This window comes from Taudactylus pleione, unplaced genomic scaffold, assembly GCF_031769625.1.
Source record: "Taudactylus pleione unplaced genomic scaffold, aTauple2 ptg000535l, whole genome shotgun sequence".
Lineage (NCBI taxonomy): Eukaryota > Metazoa > Chordata > Amphibia > Anura > Myobatrachidae > Taudactylus > Taudactylus pleione.
The window spans coordinates 8457158-8478996 of NW_028284937.1; the positions used below are offsets into that span (position 1 = coordinate 8457158).

General features: G+C 45.9%; 1 protein-coding gene across 1 annotated transcript in view; it reads right to left on the reverse strand.

Annotated features, from left to right (window-relative positions):
• PTPRH (protein tyrosine phosphatase receptor type H) overlaps positions 1-21839 on the reverse strand; it is a 157262-nt gene that overhangs the window by 129358 nt on the left and 6065 nt on the right. Inside the window, exon 4 of the mRNA XM_088450970.1 lies at positions 10912-10954. Coding sequence (XP_088307096.1) covers positions 10912-10954 — 43 coding nt within the window. The remainder of the gene's footprint in view (positions 1-10911; positions 10955-21839) is intronic.

The window sequence follows — 21839 nt, forward strand, 5'->3', positions numbered from 1 at the left end:
CATTGACAGTCTCTGCAATGATTTACAAACATTCTCAAATGGAAAATCACTTAATCAGGCTCACCTACCAAGTGTAGATCAGCTGAAGCATACGCTATTTTTGTTTTCAACAACAAAAACCTTCTTACAGACTGCAAATGTCTGATCAACAGAAACTTGCCCCACTCATCAGACAAAATAAGCAAAGTGATACATTGAATCACAACATCCTAAATACAATTAATCATACACAGGCTGTTAAACCAGAGATGACAGACTTTGTTAAATTCATGGTTCGCTGTGAACTAGTTAACACAGGACTTACAAAGTTTGATGACCGTACAGAGAACTACAGATTGTTGAGGTCCAGCTTTAAGAACTCAAACAATGACCTGAACATCACCGCAAGCGAAGAATTTGATCTTTAAGCAAAGTGGTTGGGGAGCAAGTCAGAATACGTCAGTCAATGTGAATAATTCCTCAATAGGACTCAAACTAGTATAGAAACGACTTGAAGAGTGTTACGGTAGCCAAGAAGTTATTGTAGAAGCCCAAACAACAAAGCTAAAAACTTTCCCAAAATTTCAAACACAGATAATCAGAAATGACAAGAACTTGGAGATTTGTTGCTAGAATTAGAGCCAGCTAAAACTGATCCATTTTTTACCAGGACTCAGGGCCTGATTCAGACCCGCTCGCGAGCGCTGAGGCGGCTCCGTCGTGCGCATGCGCGAGACCCGAATAACGACGGCCAAGCCGTCGTTATGGGTCTCGCACCAAAGGGGGTGTGCTGTCGATGGTGATTGACAGCACGCCCCCTTTGGTGGGCGTGAACGCCTACCGTCTGGGGCCGGCCCCACTGACATCACTAGTGATGTCAGTGGGAGTGCTTTTGGCTCTGATAGAGCCAAAAGCACTCCAGGGCTTGCGGCAGCGAGACCCTACCGCAAGGGTCTCGTCGCAAGCCCAATGGTCGCGATGGTCTTGACCATCGCGACCATCATTTTGGCCGCTCGCTATAGCTGTGGGTGGTCACCTCTGTCAGAGCGTCAACATCACTCAACATCGACAGCACGCCCCCTTTGGTACGAGATCCGGAGCGACGGTTTGCCTGTCGCTATCCGGGTCTCACGCATGCGCACGACGGAGCAAGCTCTGTCGTGTACATGTGCACTGGGCCACCATCGACCCGCTTGCGAGCGGATAGTGCTCGCGAGTGGGTCTGAATCAGGCCCTATGTGTCTACAGATAAAAACTCTGCCGATCATGCCACTAGGTCAGTTCCTGCAACACTTCTGATGGTTCTGACCTGGTTAACAGGTCCAACATTCTTGTTACGTCCAGATGATGAATCACTCTTTCAAATTGATAATCTCTGAATCTGATGATAAAATCTTGTACAAACGACAGTGGAAACAGGTGCAGTGTCTTGATAATACCTTTTGGAATTGTTGGAAGCATGAGTAACTGACTACCCTACAAAAACATTGCAAATTGCAATCTAATTGTACCAACTTACAACTTACGTCCAGCGTTCAGACCTTCATGTCGCCGAGGTGCAGTGCCTGCACTGAACGGCGTTCACTGAACATCATTCAGTGAACGAGCCCAACCTTCTATCCCTGAACATGTCGGACCTGACGAGTGTCGTCAGGTTGACGGGCATGTTCAGTAGACAGTTGGGGACGGCAAGGACCCAGCGTGCACACGCATCCCTGTTCCTTGCCGGCTGTCCATTACTCGACTTTATGAACAATGCGACCAAAACCTCCTCATCAGGTAATGGATAGGCCCCTTAAGACATTCGTTAGACCAATTACAGAAATTGTGCTTCTTATATATCATATGGATCTTGTGTAATTGTTATGCATGCAATACAATGATTTTGTCTTTCTTTTCCTTTTGTGTTTGAAAAGTTAAACAGTGATATTTACAGATATCAGATGGGGAGTATTGTATCATATAGTGTTGATAGTGATTTTAGGTGACAAGCTTATATTTTGCACTCTGCTGGTTAAGTTTACTCTGTTCTGTGCAGATCTGCATTTGTTTTCCTATGCCTAGCTAACTTTTACCATGTGACAGGTCAATGTGACATGGTGACAGGGCAATCCTCCATTTTTATTTTACTATGCATTTATTCTGTGTATGAGTTGGGTAATGTCTAAATCCCCTTCACCGAGAGGACCCTGACGTCATCATCCAGTGTCCAGCATCATTCCCTGCCATCCAAGTGGGCATAGAGGGGGAATATAACCATGTGGCAAGCGCAGCAAACCACCGTGCCTGAAGCGTGACGAGCGCAGCGAGCCCGCGAGGGGACAACAAACTTGTGTAAGTGGGAACAAAGTTCTTCTTTAGCTGGCTGTCATGGGCAGGAACTGCACTTCCGCCCTCACTCACGTCACTTCCAGGTCCCTAGCGCGAAGGGGAAATACAGCCAACCGTATGAGTTGCTGACAGGAGCTGTGTTAAGTCTCCACTACTCTACAGGCTTATATCTTAATACCGCACAATCTATCTCTATCTTATTTTATTTGCTACCACATGTACAGTGATCTACTCTGCAGAACCACAGCTTTATTATATAGACAATCATTCCAGTCAGTATTAATAAAAGTTCCAGAAATTTCATTGTCTGTGGATTAAGAGATGGACTTGGTTTAGCTATCTGATAAGTTACACACTGCTTACGTGTAATGAGGATCAGAATACTTAGACCATTGGCGTCTGTATAATAAGTGCAGCAGCCGCACACCCTGCACCCATTTATTATACATTTATTATACTCACCTCTTCAAAGTCCTGCATCGGCGTTACAGAAATCACTAAATAAATAATGTGGCGCCATTTTCCCAGAGATTTGCACATGCGCTGTAGAGAAAAGTTACCTAGTATCTGGCACCAAGACTAAGCAGCAGATGCTTTTAGTCCTGTAAGTTACGAGGTGAGGACTCCATGGCTCTGACTTGTTTTTCCAGCACATCCCACAGATGCTCGATTGGATTGAGAACTGGGAAATTGAAACTGTTTGTCATGTTCCTTAAACCATTCCTGAACAATATTTGCAATACAGTATGGCAGGGCACATTATCCTGCTGAGAGAGGCCACAGCCATCAGGGAATACCATTGACATGAAGGGGTGTACTTAGGGCCTGATTCAGACCCAGTGCGCTCGCAAGCGGGTCGATTTTCCCCTACTGCGCATGCGCCGCCTCCGGCGTGCGCATGCACGAGCCCCAGCGAGCGACGGCAGCTCCATCACTCCGGGGCTCACTACCAGACGGGGCGACTGTAGATGTTGATTGACAGCTCACCCCATTTTGTAGGTGGGGAGGGGGGGTGGCTGCACATACGCAGGCGTTCCCTTAATAACGCATGCCGTTTGTGGGAGGCCCTACTGACATCACTCGTGATGTCAGTAGTGGACTTCCTGCTCTATTAGAGCAGGAAGTCCACTCAGGCTTGCGGGAGCCGAGACCCTCCCGCAGGGTCTCGACGCAAGCCTGATGGTCGCTATTATCACAACCATCGCCAGGCTGTGTGTGGTCACCCACAGCATTGCGAGCGGCCTGGTGGCCGAATCGGAAAAAAAAAACGCCCTAATACTGAGCTAGCGCACACAAACAGCGTGCGCCTCTGAATCAGGCCCTTAGTCTGTAACAATGTTTAGGTAGGTGGTACGTGTCAAAGTAACATCCACATGAATGGCAGGACCTAACGTTTCCCAGAAAAACATTGCTCAGAACATCACTCTACCTCCGCTGGCTTGTCTTCTTCCCATAGTGCATCCTGGAGCCATCTCTTCCACAGGTAATGGACGCACACATACCCGGCCATCCAGATGAAGGCAAAGAAAACATGATTCTTCAGACCAAGCACTTTCTTCCATTGCTCTATGGTCTAGTTCTGATGCTCTTGTGCCCATGATAGGCACTTTTGGTAGTGGACAGGGGTCAGCTGTCACAAAACCGGGACATAGTCATGCTTACCCTTTGCGGTGGTGCTTAATTGTGTGGTCACTCTGTCGCAGAGCACTGTCAGGCCAGAGTCAAAGGTGCAGCCATGTTGACTTTGATCAGGTCAACTCTGGTTGTCTATCCTTGGACCATTTTTGATTGTTACTAACCGCTGCATACCAGGAACACCCACAATACCTGCTATTTTGGAGATGCTCTGATCCAGTCATCTAGCCAGCACAAATTGGACCTTGTCAAAGTCGCTCAGATCCTTACGCTTGCCCATTTTTTCTGCTTCCAACATATCAACTTCACAATATCAACAGCAGCATCCCGACAGTCCCAATCCCGACACTATAAGGTGAGTTCCCTAACACTCCAGCTCAGCTGCTGTTATCTCCGGTCCCATTCCAGTTGAAGCCTCTGGTACTACTACGGCTCAGCTGCTGTAATCTCTGGTCCCATTCTGGGTTAGAGCCTCCAGTTCAACTTCAGCTCAGCTGCGATCTCTCCAGTCCCATTCTGGTTCAGCCCCTGGTTCCAGTCCGTTTACGCTGCTGTTCTCTCCAGTCTCATTCCGGTTCAAGCCTACAGTTCCACTTTGGCTAATCTACTATTATCTCTAGTCCCATCCTGGTTCTAGCCTCCGGTTCCACTCGGCTCAGCTGTTGTTACCTCCAGTCCCTATCCAGTTCCAGTCTCTGGTTCCACGATGGGTCAGCGGTGTTACCCCCGGTTCCAGTCCAGTTCAAGTCTCTGGATCCTTTCTGGTTCTATGTCTTCAACCTTTGGTTCCTATCCAGTTAAAGTGCGGTCCAGCCCTGTGACTTATCCTTGACTCCAGCCTACATAGTAATCTGAAGTCTCCTTTCTTTCTTAGTTTTTCCGAGTGCCAAGTCTTCAGCCTAGAGTGATCTTAACTACAAGCATGTCCCCTGGGTACAACTCTCCTGCTCCTTGTGGGTTTAAGTGGACTGTCCTTTCACTTATACTTTAGATTACCTTTCTGCTCTGCAGTTGTAGCTCTTCGGTACCACTATCAATGGTGGTTGTTGCCCTGAGGGTCCTTTCTTAGATTGTTGGTGTTTGTATTGAGTCTCTGCTCCAGCGTTCACTCTGGTTGCGGGGGACTGGGTCCTGGATCTACAGTAGATTCCTCTTTGAGGCTTCAGGCTCAAGTGACCAAGCTCTGGTAGTCAGTTTGCAGCATCTGTTAGCAGATTCCAGACGGGCTACCAATTATCTGTATTACTCACTGCTATGTTCCTTGAGTTCTCAAACACTGGTTCCTTTATCCCTATATGTAGGGTAAGGGGTTCAGTTCCACTTAATTGGTTCCAGAGACAGACTGGGAGCCTTCCAGGTGTTACTGACCTTTCTGAATGGACCAGGCATTTATCATATTGGTCTCACCCATGTGTAGACCTCTGATTCAACCACCACTAATACGCTATGAGTTGCCAGCCTAGTCCACGGGTCCTGACTCAGATCTCAAGACCCCAAATGTGAGATCAGCATGGCTACTCTGACTAGTCAGCAAGCGGTGATGCACTGTGTGTTATGACACCTTTTTATCATATACAGCATTAACTTTTTCAGCAATTTTTGCAACACTACCACTTCTGTGGGATCAAACTAGATGGGCTAGCCTTCAGTCCCCACATGTATCAATGAGCCTTGGGCACCCATGATCCTGTTGCTGATTCTCTGGTTGTCTATTCTTGGACCATTTTTGGTAGGTACTAACCGCTGCATCCCAGCAACACCCTATAATACCAGCTATTTTGTAGATTCTCTGATCCAGTCATCTAGCCAGCACAAATTGGCCCTTGTCAAAGTTGCTCAGATCCTTACGCTTGCCCATTTTTCCTGTTTCCAACATATCAACTTCAAGTACTGACTGATCACTTGCTGCCTAATATATCCCACCCCTTGATAGGTGCTATTATAGTGAGCTAATCAATGTTACTCACTTCACCTGTCAGTAATTTTAATGTTATGGCTGACGGATGTATATTTACTTTAATGTTAATTTTATGGTAGAGTTCAAGAGAAGTAAATAAGTTAAGGGTGGGTGAAAGGGGGCTGCTAATGAAATAGTGAAGGATAGAGTTAGTCATTTCACAGTGCAATATATAAATTATTTGATGGGGTGATCTAGTGCCAGTTTTTTTTATGGTGGTTAATATTTAATATGAGAGTAATGGTAGTGTCTATTCATTTAAAGTAGGATGAGGGTACTCTTATGCTGGGCTAGTTTGGGAGCTAATAATTAAATCACTCAGGTGAGAGGAAGTTATTCTTGTTTCCTTCCGCACTTCTGGCAGCTGGCCACACCCCTTCAGCAGTCCAACATCACCTTTAGCATTCTTTCTTCCTGGTCGGCCCTTAATGCCCCAATCTAACACTAGCTACAATACTAACACAAATACTGGTATCTAATAGGTAGGTTTGCTGACAATTCACCTCTGAAACACAGGAGAGGGGAGCAAAGGATGTTAAGCATATGCTGTACTAAATTCTGCAATTTCATTTTGTAAGTCTATTTTTTGTATACTAATATCCATATATTTAAATTACTTCATTCCATATCGTATAATATAGCAATGATTAGTATGATCATGCAGTGTTCACAATAGCTCCCATCGTATTATAAATAGGATTCTTCATCAGATGTACAAATTTGAACCATATGTGCTGTTAAATATGCAGAGTTGAGCCATGCTTTGAGCAAAGTCTATTACAATACGCCATATTTGGTGCCAGGACTAATAGAGCCATACGTAGTGCCAAGTCTAAAATTGAGAACCTTACTGTAACTTACCTTGGCACTAAGGACCTGATTCAGACCTGCTCGCTAGCAAGCGCTCACTCGTTGCTGGCAATGGGCCTGATTCAGACCCACTCGCGAGCGGCTGAAAACCTCAACCGCAGGCTCCGGCTCGCAATTTCGATGGTCGCGATGGTCTCGACCATCGCGGCCATCAAAATGCACGCTCGTATAGCCTGTGGGTGGTGACCCACAGCTATACGAGCGTCCAGAAGGATGCTCCATTTTCATGGAGGCCGGCCCTCATTCAGAGCGTGCGCTCTGCTCAGAGCATACGGCTCTGAATGAGGGCCAATGTTCGCTAATGTGCGCATGCGTATAGTTCGCAGTGCACATGCACAAACTAGTATGAGCGACCGGGATGTGCTCGCTCGCCCTGCAAAGACAGCCCAGTGGAATGAGTGACAGGAGAGGCAGTTTGTGGGTGGTAACAGGGACAGGGCAGTAGTAACGGGGGAGTGGAGTTGCGGACGCAGGCGTGCCTGAGTGTTTCAACACCGTTTCAGGGGCATGCATAATTAACAGGCAGCGTCATAGTACACGTCACCTGGTTGAATTTTACAATGAACTGCTCGCAGTGCTTGCGGTAGGGTACAGTCAAAAAAAGTAAAAAAACACGACTTGCCTGCATCCAGCGACCGGTGATTGGAGCTCCGGTGATGTCCTCTGGGGCTCCGGTCAACTGGTCTCCCGGCTCTTGCACTGTGACCCTGGTCACTATGACCCATAGAAAAGCTGACCAGGGTCACAGTGCATGGTAATCGTGAGGGGGTGGTGGTTGTATTATCCGGCAGCTGCAGTATTTCCCGAAAAATACAGGGAGAAGAGTGCAGATGGGATTCGCAGTGATAGAGCTTTATCGCAAACTCTGTCCCTGCAAGGGATTTTTGATAAATTCCTGTGATATTTCCCTAAATTCACAATGTGAATTTAGTCAGATATGTCACACGAAAACCCAGGCTTGCTAACATTCTGGCTGCCAGCTAGGTCGGACAAGCAGGGGGATGTGGCGCTGCAGAGGGGGGCGTGGCTGGGGATACTACACTGCAATGGGGGCGAAGCGGGGGCATGCACATGGAATCGCGTCATTTTGGCCCCGCCCCCCGCTACACAATGTCGAGACTTTTGGCATTGTGAAGCAGGGGGTGGGGCCACGATGATGCGATTCAGGGTTTTTTATTGTAACAGCGGGAGGGGGGGGACTGGACAAGTCAGGAGGCTTGTCTGTCTGTCTTTCCAGGGGGCTGGGAGCGGCACCCGATTTTCGGGAGGGTAGGCAACCGCATTTTAATTGTGGATTGTAGTAAATAGTGCTCTTAGTAATGAAAAGAGAAAACAAGTTGGGGCCTTCTGAAACAGAACTAGCTGAGGGCCTAATTCAGAGATGGACGGAAATGCAAGCACAACTGCATTCTCTCACGGATCACAGATGCTTAAATATGCTAATACTTTCCAAAGCATAGCCAGGCATAGGGATGCCCACTGCTGCCTTCTCATATACGTACGACGACATGTAACAGCGTAAACATCGGTACCATCGACACACACATCAGCCAGTCACGCAGCATGTGTCAAGTTTGACCAACTGCAAACACTGCAGCTCTCCGGACACACTGAGAGCTCTCATGCTGCACAGGAGAACACAAAGGCTAAGTAATGCACACCCATGAAACAGCATTTACAAGTCAGACACGCCTGTGTTCTTCTTACCACCATCCCATTACCACCCCCAAACGCTGACTACTTTGTCAATGGATCCCCTGTACGAACATAATTGCAATGCAATCGCTGCAAGTGTGCAGTGCTGCGTTCGTGCAAATGCACCATAGCAAACAATCGCTCTTTCTGCGAAAATATCGGCATTGTGCCTATCTTTGAATCAGGCCCTGGGTCCCTTAGAGGACAAGATGATTATGTTGCAAAAAAGATCCTCCCCTTTAATACGGGACTGTTGGCTATAACACTGGCATCAGAAATTATCCAGGATTAGTGTGTGTTTTGCCTTATGTAACTCCGTGTTACCTTTCATTTACAGTAGGACAAGAATCCAGGTAATAATAGAGAAAATGGAAGTTTTGCACAAAAACAGAGATTATGTAGAAAAATATAAAATATATATGCAATCACTTTACTTCAGAGTTCAGACTCCAGCCGTGCTACTGTGCAGGCGCGACTATACAGCTGTGCATGTGCATTGTGAAGAAATGCAATGTTCATCGGGATTGCAGGATACCTCCCTGGCGGAGCTGACCCATTTATGGTAACAGGCTAATGTCATCTGAAGATGGTGTCAGCACCAGAGGCAGCTCCAGAGGTGGGGCTGCAGCTAAATTCAAAATTCAAATAGGAGAACCACACCAACTGCCACTCCAAACATTGACGGCCCGGACTCACTGGCAATTGGTGCGGCTCTCCGTTTTGAATTTTGGACTGCGTTGCAGCCCCACCTCTGGAGCCGCCATAGGTCAACACACACATGCAAGATCCAAAAAGCTACGATCATGGATTCCTGATAAATAGCAAACTATGGAGACAGCTGCTGCGAGGGCATCTTCTCCTCCAGGGACTGCCATTAGCAGAGAGAGCACTTCCAATGGGAAGCATCTTCTGCTTTTATTAGAGCAGCCTTAGTCGGCTACTAGGAACTGCAGCTGATGCAGCCCCTAGACGATGCTGCTATCTCTGTACATGTGCTAGGCTTGTGGGGTTTTTTCCAATTCCTTTTTCACGCATTTGCAATGAATAGAAGTCAGACCGTAGCCACAGCAAGGGGCTGCTGCAACCGGGACAACCCCTCTAGCACTGTGCCAGAGTCTTTGCTCTCTAGTGCGTATACGCCATCTTTCTGAATATTACTGGGAAGATGGTGCCACGGAGGAGGAGGGTCCCATTAGCCTGAACAAGTTAAAATGCCTGGTAGGGGGCTCAGATAATTATTACAATAATTAATGCATCCCTGTCACAATATAAATAAATTTAAACCCTAATAACATTAATCTGCATCATACTGAAATTTATCCTTAGGGGGAGATGTAATAAGCTATGGAAAGTGATATACTGAAAAGTGATGAACTATCAGCCACTCAGCTCCTAACTGCCATGTTACAGGCTGTGTTTGAAAACTGACAGTTAGGAGCTGATTGGTTGGTAGTTTATTACTCTCCACTTTATTGCTTTCCAGAGCTTAGAACATCGTCCCAAATGACTGGTCATGACGTCACTCCCATAGAGCACTGCGGGACCCGGAAGCCGGAGCTCAGGAGTGAGTTCAGTCCTCCGGCTACCGCCAGGGGGAGAGAAGGAGCCGGGAGTCCGCTGGTAACACACTCAGCGGGCGCCCGGCAAATGGAGGGTGCAGGGGGTGTGACTGCACCCCCTGCACCCAACGTAGTTACGCCACTGGAGGCGGAACGCCGATCAGCGGCGCTCTTTCTCCATGCAGCTCCAGGTGACAATGGAGCCAGGTGCCCACTCAGGGCTGGTGCCCAGCAGCAAATTACTCCATTGTCTCCAGGAGTTCCGCCACTGATTCTTACAGAATCACATCATATGGGCCCCCTGCGATTCCCGGTATTATTCTTCCCATCCTGCCCACTTCACTAGGAAGTGGGTGGGAGGTGGGGGATCCACCCACTCTTCCGCGGGTCTAGGAGAGTACCCGAATAATATGGAGTCTCTTGGACCTACCAGGAGAGTAGGCAAGTATGTGGTGAAGAGATTCAGAATCAAGCCCTTAAGGTGGCCATACACGGCACGATATACGTACCGATCCGACGGATCGGCACGATATAGGTGCTATATTGTGCCGTGTATGGGCACGATATCTTACCTGATATCATGCTGCTCACTCCAGCGGGATCATATATCACATCCCCAGATCTTCCCGCAGGTTCATCTGATTTGGGATGCGATGTACGATCCCATTCAGATGGAGGAGGGGGGAGCCGGCATATCGTGCGGTCAGCGGGGACCGCACGGTTGCTGGTGGTGACAGCACGATCCATCTGCTGACGGATCGGCAGTCATCCTGATCGGTGCATTGCACCGTGTATGGGCACATTTAGTCAAATGAAATGCTGATTCTTGTCTTTGTGAAGTAATAACAAAGTGTTCATTAGACCATACTGAAAGATTCCACTTACCAGTTGCAGCCAATATCCAACCACTGAAATAGATGAGAAAAGTCTGCAAAAAAAAAAAAATGCATTGAAAAAAAAAACTAAATAACTCTGCATATATTTTTATATACATATAAAGTAACAAAAACATAAATAGAATAATGCAGACATAACAAAGGTCCTTATTCAGCAGTGCACTAGCTGAATGCAGATTCCCAATGGTCAGGAATCTGCACAGGCGCCTGACCCGTACTGTGCATGTGCAGTACGGGTCCTGCATGTTCGCATGTAGACTGTCAGCAGACTGTTAGTGATTGACAGTCTGCTGCCATTTGGGGGCAGGGAGGGGGCGGCGACAGGCTTCATTTCACAAAACTGAGGTGTGTCACTGCTGTTGGGGGGGAGGGAAGAGGTCAGGACCTCCGTCGGCTGACAGAGATCTCCTAGCCTCTTTCTCTCATCTGTTGCAGCAGACTTGCGTGACCCCATGGGTCACTTAGCCAGCTGATGTTCTCGCAGATTATCCAATGCTGCATTACCATAATTGCAAGGATTGAATTGCAAGGCTGCATGCGTAAAGCTTTGCAATTCCGTCCTAAGCTGAATCAGGCCCAAAATCAATAACTGATGTTTTTCTGTTCACATTATACTGTACAGTGTCTTCATTCATAACAAAACTGAACATTAGGTGGCAGCATTGCTTAAAAATAAAACTATTAACCTGTTTTAATTATAACACATCTAATAATATGAAGCTAAATTACTGTTAATGCAATCAATAAATATGTTGTATTTTACTCAACCAGATCACTAAAGTCAGTCGTTTTAAAATGTCATATTATTTAATCAAGCAAATACATATATCCCAATTTATCTCTGGATGTATTAGACATGAAAATATGCAAACTACCTGTTCATATCTAATCACTTGTAAAAGTCCAATGCATGAAAAATGGTGCATGCTGCAAAGCACTATTGATAGAAACAGTTATATTTGTTACAGATGTATCCTGCTATCAGTGGCGTAACTAGGGCAGGGCGAGCGGGGTTCGTGCCCTGGGCGCCGTTGGACCGGCGGCGCGGGGGGGCGCCGCCGGCCACGGTACCGGCCCGCCCGCCCTAGATAGCCAGTGTAGCGCCGACCGCAAGGAGTGCGGTCAGCGCTACACATTTGCACAGGACCGGCACTAGGCTTCCAGCGCCGGTCCTGTGCTGCACGCCTGAGCCCGTTCCCTCCCCCTGAACGCTTGCCCAATAGCGCCAGGAGGCGGGCTCAGGCTGTGCATAACACACACATCGCCGCCAGCGCTGGCGTCAGTCCCATAATGCTGAGCGCGCCAGCCCAGGCGGGCTGAAGGGCGGGAGCGGCATCGCGATCGCGGACAGGAGCAGCGTGGAATCAGGTAAGTATATTTTTATATATATTTATTTATTTTTAAACCTTACCTATCTGCACAACGGGGGAGGGGTTGGCTACTACTGGGGGGGACATCTACTGGGGGTGCCATTGGGAGGACCTCTACTGGGGGGGGTACTCTACTGGGGACTACTACTTGGGGGGGGACTACCACTGGGGGCATTCTAAAAGGGGCACTGCACTCGGGGGACCACTAATGGGGGCAATAATAGGAAGGGCCACTACAGGGACCACTGGATAGGGGGGGGTCACTACTGGGAGCCTGAATCAGGGGGACCACTACTGGGGGCACTGCATGGGAGGGGGGGACACTACTGCTGGGGGCACTATATAAGGGGCTTACTGCTAGGGGCACTGCGGGGACCACTACAGGGGGCACTAGATAGGGGGGATCACTACAGGGTGCCTGCATAAGGGGACTACTACTGGGAAAACTGCATGGGGGGGACTACAGTTGGGGGCACTATATAAAAGGGCACTGTATAAGGGGGATACCGCTACTGGGCGCACTGCATTGTGGGGACTGCTACTGGGGGCACTGCATAAGGGGGAACACTACGTGGGGCACTTCATTTCGGGGGCCACTACTGGGGGTACTGAGTAAGGGGAACTAATTGGGGGCTGTATAAGAGGGACCACTACTGGGGATACTGTATAATGGGCACTACTATGGGCCTGCATGAGAGGGACCACAACTGCATACTGGGGGTACTACTGGGGTTAAGGTGCATATGGATAGGAATGTTCAGTTTGAAAATAAAGGGGTGTGTCATGTTGACACGCCCCATTTTTAAGTGACCACGCCCATTTTTTTTTGGCTCCAAATACCCTAGTTACGCCACTGCCTGCTATATCTTTGCTCACACTGCGGTATTCTGGCCTCCCTGCTGCAACATGTCAGTACGTGGTATGGCAGATACTGCGCGTTATGTCGTGGCATGGGATACTGTATGGCACGAAAGACTACATGCCATAGAGTGCACAGTTTAACCGCTGGGTGGTGAAAGCTCCACAGATGAAAACTACAGCACTGAATACAATCCTGTAGCAGTACACGGTAGTGAGAGGCTGGCCAATCATGTTCAGGCAGTGTAAACAGTCACTCCTCGTGCTTGAAATGATCACTTTGTGGCAGTTTACTGTAGTCTTGACACAGACATTACTGTATATTGTACTTACTGTATTACGGGCCATCCGTACTGTATACTGTCACTACATGGTGTAAAGATGGCTGGTCATAAAGACAGAGCATTTCAGGTGCAATACTTTTAAAGTACTCTCCTCAACTTTATGCATTGCTCCGCACTTTCCTCATCCCTTCATCTCCATAATATGACATCCAGCTTCATTAGACTATAAACCACTATTGACATTGTGCTGTATTGTACACATTCCCTGCTGCAAAGTCGCACACGTCACATCACATACTGTACACGACAGGTGCGGGTCTAGATATTGCTGGTGTGTGTGGGCGAGTGGTTAAGATGAGGGCCTTGCAGAGTGGGCGTCCCGGGTTTGAGACCTTGAAGGGGACATTTGGACATCGATATTTTCTTTCTTTTTTAAAAATCTTCACTACAGGATTAAAAATAAATCACTTGGTGTATGAGTTCTGTCATTTATAAAAAAATTGTCCAGAAGACGCACACCCAGCATTAAATAAAGACAGGGCAATTGAAGTTCAATATTCTTAAGGAACTCTACTGAACTCCATACATAGCTCTCAACTTCCTACCACCTGGCATTTCCGCTATACAGTAGACATTGTATTGGACACATTACAGGGCCGTCCGTATGATGCTCGGGAAGTTTTTCATAAAACGAGATCATGTCAGGTGTCTATTTACTAACTGCCTGGATCAGATCCCCATCCCCTCCTTCATCGTCCAGCGCTGATGCTTCTGACTGAGAGATCACCAGCAACACAAACTTTTGACAGACAGAACTGGGACGTGGGTTTCACCTCGACCGACGTCCCTATATGGAGACACTGCCCTGCCTATCAGCTCCGATAAGGGAGCATATATGTACGTTTTGAATAAATTTATGTAATGAGAGGTCTTGTTACATTCAAAGTGAAACAGTAATAAAATATTGAATAGACAAATTTTCCACAAAAACTTAGCTGAAGTCACACTAAGAAAAATCAGGAATAATTTTTATCAAAATAAAATGTTGATATTAGGAAGTGCCAGTGTCAGGCTGTGGGATCTCTATTCTGAGCCATTAAGAGGGGAACATAGAACAAGGGGCCTGATTCAGACCCGCTCGCTAGATGCGTACGCTCGTTCTCAGCGTATGCAAATACGGCACACACCCAGCAAGGCAGGCGATCACACGGCAAGGCATAAGCATGCCCACTATGTCTTGGCGTGCGATCGCTTTGTGTATGTAGACGTCCACCAGCCTGTCTTAAGATGCCCACTTGTGCACGTCATCTCCAGGAAGTGTATGCAACCATCGGTACATCGGGTACCATCGGAAGCGAACGCTGCACTTGAGGTTGATTATACCCTATTGCAAGCACTGTGAGCACTTCAGTGTAATATTCAACCAAGTTACGTGTACTATGATGCTGCCTGTTAATTCTGCACGCTTCTGAAACGGCGTTGAGACGCTCTGGCAAACCTGCGTTCGCACCTCCACTCCCCCGTTTTTAATGGCCATCCCCTGTCACCACCCACAAACGGCTTCTCCTGTCACTCATTCAGCCGGGCTGTCTATGCGCAGCTAGCGTACGCTTCCCAATCGCTCGCACTGGTTCGCGCATGCGCACTGCGATGCATACACATGCGCAGAATGCAAACTTCGGCTGCCTGCGTGCGAACACTTCCTAGCGAGCGGGTCTGAATTGGGCTCAATGTGCGATAAAAGAAATCACAAAATATTTTGCCCTTTTGAACCGATTACTTTGGGATTGGTTACTGATTCAGGGAACTTAACAATAAAGCAATGTTGTTTTTTTCTTGGTACTTCCTTATTCTAGAGATGGTTGAGCAAACTAATTTATTCTTGATAGCAAAATGCTGTGAGTAAAGCAGATATATATGTAATATTACTTACTCTGAGTAAAATTTATCTATAGAATTTGTCTATAGAAAATTATTTTTGCAAAATATAGGGCCTGATTCTGATATGTATGTAAACCCGATAGTTTACGTACATATCCAATGTTTTGGTGGTCTACGCATGTGCAGAACGGGTTCTGCGTAAGAGCGCGCAGTCCACCCTTAGCCGCAGCATGATTCACATGCTGCAGCGTTTGTAGGGTGGAGCGAGGACTGTGACCGGAACAGTTGTCCAAAAGGGGGACGTGTCTCCCCCGTTTTGTAAACGTGCCAAGCCAAGGGACTGCGTCATCGGAAGCAGACTTCCTGGACCTGGCAGAGAGGTTCTGAGTAAGCTTCAGAGGCTGCACTTGGATCACAGATGCATGCAGGAGGTGACTATTTTCTACAGACACCTCCTATTGCATTTGCATTTTAGTTGGACAGTATTACACACTTCCTTGTGATCGGGCCCATAGTTTCTACACATAAACTTCTGCTTTTTTAGGAGAATAATTTATGGGAGTATGGCTAAGGGGCCATACTGGGAAGCCGCACTTTCTAAGAGCTCCAAGTGAGATGACTCTTTAATCAACCTTGGGGTTCTGTTCTCACCCCTTTAAATGTGTCCTGCAGCCTCCTGTTGTGATACCCTGCTGAGCAGCTTGAACTCCAACTTGAGATGATCGTCCAAGGGAAACCCACTACAACATTGTGGTATGAGCCCGCCTTAACCCTGCCAGCCAGCACCAACCATGCCCTAAACATCTCGGGGTCTCCTGTTCTCCTTCCAAGCCACTTCTTTGGGCTAAATCTGGCCCCAGAGTCCCATTTGGATCCTTGAGAGTCCATGTTCATCCACGCTATCAATACACCAACTACTCACTGGGTGAAGATCTTACCAGCTATCTTCTCAGCTTTACTTCCTGAAACTACCTCTTTAGTGCTTGCCTGCATTCAAGGATACAAGTGTAGCATGTCACGTCTTCTGACACTGGTTTCTGACAACCTCAAATAACTCCTTTTTGCCCTATTGGCAGCCTTTCACAGTTTATTAAGCTATTTTTCTCTTTCACCATCACTTCCTGAATGGAGTTTGTTTAACAAATTGCCACGTGCTTTATATCACCAAGATGATAAAATTATTCTAACACCTTTGGAGCTTCTAGCAATTGCAGACTCTGGCCCGTATTCAATTTGAGGCGAAAAGTCCAGACTTTTCGCCTGCTGGACTTTTCACCTCCTTCGCCTGTTTTGCTGGTGGAAAAGTATTGCGCGCGTGCCCGCTATTCCCCGTATTCAATTTCTATGGACGCGAAAACAGGACCCAGCAAAACTGGAAGTGGCGAAAAAACCTGACAATTTTCGGGAAATCATCCTGGCACCCCCCTAAAGATGTCCAGACATGGGGGATCACTATGGGTGCCCCCGTTTTTGCCTGCTGAAGGGAAGTCGGGTTTTTAAATAGCCGCGGCAGGTGCATAAATGCGGCTTTGAAGAAGGTGATGAAGAATAGCATTTAGCAATTTTTTTGGGGAAAAATAACTATGGCCATAAAATTTGGGGTACATGGAAATGGGTGCAAGCATATTTTTAAGTCCCTAAAATTATTTTTTACAATTCTTCAAAAATGCACCTGCTGCTACTACCCGCAATGAAGAAAACACCTGCCACACCTTACTGGAATCAATTTTGCTATTATAGAAGTTTGTTCCCTATTTTTTTTTCACCCCCAAAATTAAAATTAATTTTTTTGGGGGTGTCACGATTTGTTTTTGTTTTTTTTTTTTACTTCTTTTGACACACATTATTGTTAGGGGACATTCCCAGGGGTGCAGACTATTTTTTTAAGCTTGCAGCCCTAAACCCCAATTCTGCACTTTTTTCGCCACCTATTCTGTGGAGAAAAGTTATCCCCGATTTTTCGAAAAGTCTTTGAAATTGAATACGGGGATAATTAAAACAGTCGAAAATTACGTTGATTACGGGTTTTCGCCTCAAATTGAATACGGCCCTCTGAGGTATAAAAATCTCACTACAGATATGGAAATGTATTAAAAAAAAAAAAAGTACAATCATTTGGTACAATCCGTGCAACACAGAGCAATGTAAATTCATATGTCAAAGTTGTAGATTCCCAATTTCCAGGCTTTGCATGTTTGAGACGTCCATTGTTTGCTAGATGGCATTTGTAAACTCTGGATGTGTAGATCCAACTTCCCTTTTCCACTAACGCAGAGGGGCCTATTCATCAACACTAAAATAACGGTTTTAAGGACATTTTCCTTAATTACTGTTTTTTTAGTATTCATTAACACACTTAACACAGGAGATATCACTGATATCTGATGGTTAAGTTCATCTGCGTTAATTTCTACACTCAATATACTTTAGTGTGGGGATGTGGAAATTAGGCTATTCATCAAATTCCCAAAATAATGGTTAATCCTCTATAATGGTTGGCCAAGCATGGGCCCCTACCACTTCCTTCCAACAATGGACCCTTCATGCCCCAGTCCGACACTTTGTGTGTGTGCGGAATGCCAGTGCTCAGAATGCCAGCGCTGGAATCCCAACACAGGTCACAATCCCGACGGTAAGTATTAGGGTTAGGCACTAGGGGGAAGGTTAGGGTTAGACACTACGGTGGGAGGGTTAGGCCATACTTGCCAACTCTCCCTCATTGTCAGGGAGACTCCCTGAAATAGTAACAATCTCCCTGTCTCCTGAAGGGTCTGCCAATCTCCCTGATTGCACCTTACCTCCATTATGTAGCTGTTATATAAAAGAAAACCCCAGAGATATACATTCAAATGGGATCATTAGTATAATTTCCTTGCATTTGTTATAAGGCACAATGATCCCTATGGCTACATGCATTGTCTGAAAACTATCAGTGTGTTTTCATGAACAAATAGATTTTTCTAACTGCTTTTGGTCTCATTTACATTTGGATGTAAGTCAATGTTATGACACGCCTCTCAGATGTAGCTGTACACGCCCACTTTACCGCTGCGCTCATAGGTGCTGTTTGCACAATCTCCCAGAAATTATTTTTCAAAAGTAGGCAAGCATGGGTTAGGCACTAGGGGGGAGGTTAGGTTTTGGGTATGGGGAGACAGGGTAAGGTTTAGGGGAAGGGTTAAGATACTTCCTGACAGCTGTAGGTACAGTATCTTATCCCTAAAATCACAAAGGGAGCCCCCCCCACCCCCGAGGAAAATGACAATGGAATCACAAAAGGTGTCCCTGCAAGGTCAAAGACTAGAAAGTAACCTCTTTTTGAGGGCACTCTTCTATATTTATTTTTGTTGAAATTTAACCTTAATTAAATATATATGAAAAAGTAAGAGAATACAATTGTCTCCTTTTTGTGTCTCAATAAAAATGTATTGTTCATGACAATTTCTACTCCTATACTCAAAATAGTCAAATATAAAAAATGTCAACCTCTCACTTATTATTGTTTGGTGGAGGTATGGTTGACAAATAGTTGAAAATGATAAGCGGGTGAAAATATTATATCCTTGTGTTTCTAAACAATTTAAGGTCATCAATACCAATTAGCCACAAGCTTCTTATGCACAGAAACGTTCACAAAATAATTGTGTGAAATAAAATAATAACTAATATGCACAGACTCTCAATTGTATGATCACAATAGAAAAACAGGTCAGATATTCCAATAGTTCACCAGCAGGGTCTCTGACACGGAATGGGTATAATATACCGGCGGCTCAATAGCCACCACAGTCGGTAGCCCGGACTGTGAAGATCCCGACAGGAGAGGTAAGTACCCTAACCCTCCCCCTACCCTAACCTTCCCTTAGTGGTGCCTAACCCTAACCTACCTGAGGGATGCCTTACCCTAACCCTCCCCTGCCCGCACCCTAAGTTTCCCAGGGGGGTGCCTTACCCTAACCCCCTCCCTGCACCCTAACCCTCCCAGGGGTGTCTAATCCTAACCCCCATATTCCCAGGTATGTACCATACTCACCTCTGTCCGGACGTTCGGGAATCCGTCATACGGGATGCCGGTATCCTGATCCCATTCGGGATATCGGTGTTGGCATTTTGCAGGCGGTCAGAATCCCGTCCGTCTGTATTTTAACTGCATCCTCTCTGACACAGGGGACATCCAAATTGTAGAATTTATACCATTAATCCTTGAGAGTTGGGTTAGTTTAGACAATAATACATATCTCTATATGTCAGACTCTGAGTAATCTTCAACCTGTTCTTATAGTGTCCACACAACAAAAAATCAAATAGTTAATGTTATAAGTATCACTGTATTTAGCTCTTAAGGGTTAGTTTGAAACAGATTAATCAGCATGTATTATACCCTCCACAGCCAGGTGTGGTTATGTTTCAAACAGCATGTCCTGAAAGCATATACCTGCGAGACAATTTATAGTACCATATTCAGCCCGAAAATATGCACTGCACTTAAAAAAATATAATGGGGTCCTCAGATCCAGCTGGATGGCATAACTTGTATGTTCATTCTAATCACAACTTATAAGAGATTGATAGTGTGGTTATAGAGAACAACCTACACACTTTTTTTCAATAACCGATAGGTATATCAGAAAACTTGCACTGAATTCTCGGATGCTGACCGAGTCTGTCTCCTGTGCAATGGACCCGGGTACCATGTGCATTGCATTGGAACTCGGAAGTGACATCACTGATGACATCAGTCGGCGAACGTACGTTTCACCGAAATGTGGGCTTGCTCACCACTGTGAGCACCAGAGACTGCTATTCTAGACAACAGCAGCACAGGTAAACCCCTCTCTGGTGTTCTCTCATTATGGAGCAGCGGCTTTAAGTCACATGGCAATGTCCACAGGGACACCAAGGTAACCATTGCTAGCAGCCTCTAACAGCAGAGATGCCACTTCTTTCTTCCATCTGGCGTCAACCAGCTGACCTGCTCACCTCCCGTTCACTGTTTAACAACACATGGGTAGGAAGTAGCAGCTACTGGAAACCCTGTGCTGGGACTATCTCTCCATCATTAGCACACACAGAGCTCTTTATATCATTTGCTGTTTAATTTTACTATGGCTACATCAAGTGCCACTGTATTTAAACTATTATGGTTATCACAAGATAACTAACATTTATATATATATTTATATATATATATATTTAACGGGTTGTGATTTATAACCATACCATAGTTCTGTTTTTGTGATTAAGCTCTCACACACATCAGATATGATGTCTAATGCGTATTATAAGACGGCTTTCGGAATGCAGTGCATGTTTTCCGATATACCTATCTTATTTGAAAACTCAAAGTGTGTAGGTTGCTCTCCATAACTACAGCCATGGCCAAAAGTTTTGAGAATGATACAAGTATTGGATTTCACAAATTTTGCTGCTTCAGTGTTTTTAGACCTTTTTGTCAGGTAATCTGTATGATTTACCACCGGATGCATGTCCGGTGGTTGGAATCCCGACAGCGGCTGCCCAACATGGGTGAAAATCCGGATCGTCCATAAGGTAAATATTGACTAACCTAATTCCCTCCCCTAACCCTAACCCTCCCTTAGGGGTGCCTAACCTTAACCTTCCCCCCAAGTGCCTAACCCTAATCCCCCTTCTAAGTGCCTAAACCTAAACCCCCTTCTCCACCGCCTACACCTAAGTCCCCCGGGGATGTCGATGTTTTGTTCCCCGAGCCACTTAGTTATCACGTTTGCCTTATGGCAAGGTGCTCCATCCATGCTGGAAAAGGCATTGTTCCTCACCAAACTGTTCTTGGATGGTTGGGAGAAGTTGCTCTTGGAGGATTGTTTGGTGCCATTCTTTATTCACGGCTGTGTTCTTAGGCAAAATTGTGAGTGAGCCCATAACTGAGAGGTTGACATTTTTTATATTTGACTATTTTGCGTATAGGAGTAGATATTGTCATTAAAAAAAATCTTTTTATTGAGACACAAAAAGGGAGACAATTGTAATATCATACTTTTTAATATATATTTAATAAAGGTTAAATTGAAATAAAAATAAATATAGAAGAGTGCCCCCAAAAAGCGGTTACTTTCTAGTCTTTGCACCATGCAGGGACACCCTTTGTGATTTCATTGTCAGTTTCCTTGGGGGAGCACCACCAACTGTATGATACCTAAGGTGCTTTTCGCCCACTACACATAAGTACTGTTGGTTTTTGAATTGTTTGCATGTGATTATTTTCGGTGCAGGATCACCCTCCTATTTTAACGTTGTCGGATACCAGTGTCGGGATTCTTACTGCCGGGATCACGAGCGCCAGTATCCCATACTCAACGCGCGTGTGTGCGTGTAAGTGTGTGTGTCAATGCCAGTTAAAAGACCTCTCATTCTGGTAGGTTATTCCCCCTAATTTGTCGCTGTCAGGTGACTAAGTGGCACTTCACCCTCTAACTTCTGCTTTGAAAATTAAGGGGAAATTGCACTTCCGCATTTTCTGTGGTCTTATCAAAGTGCAACATTTA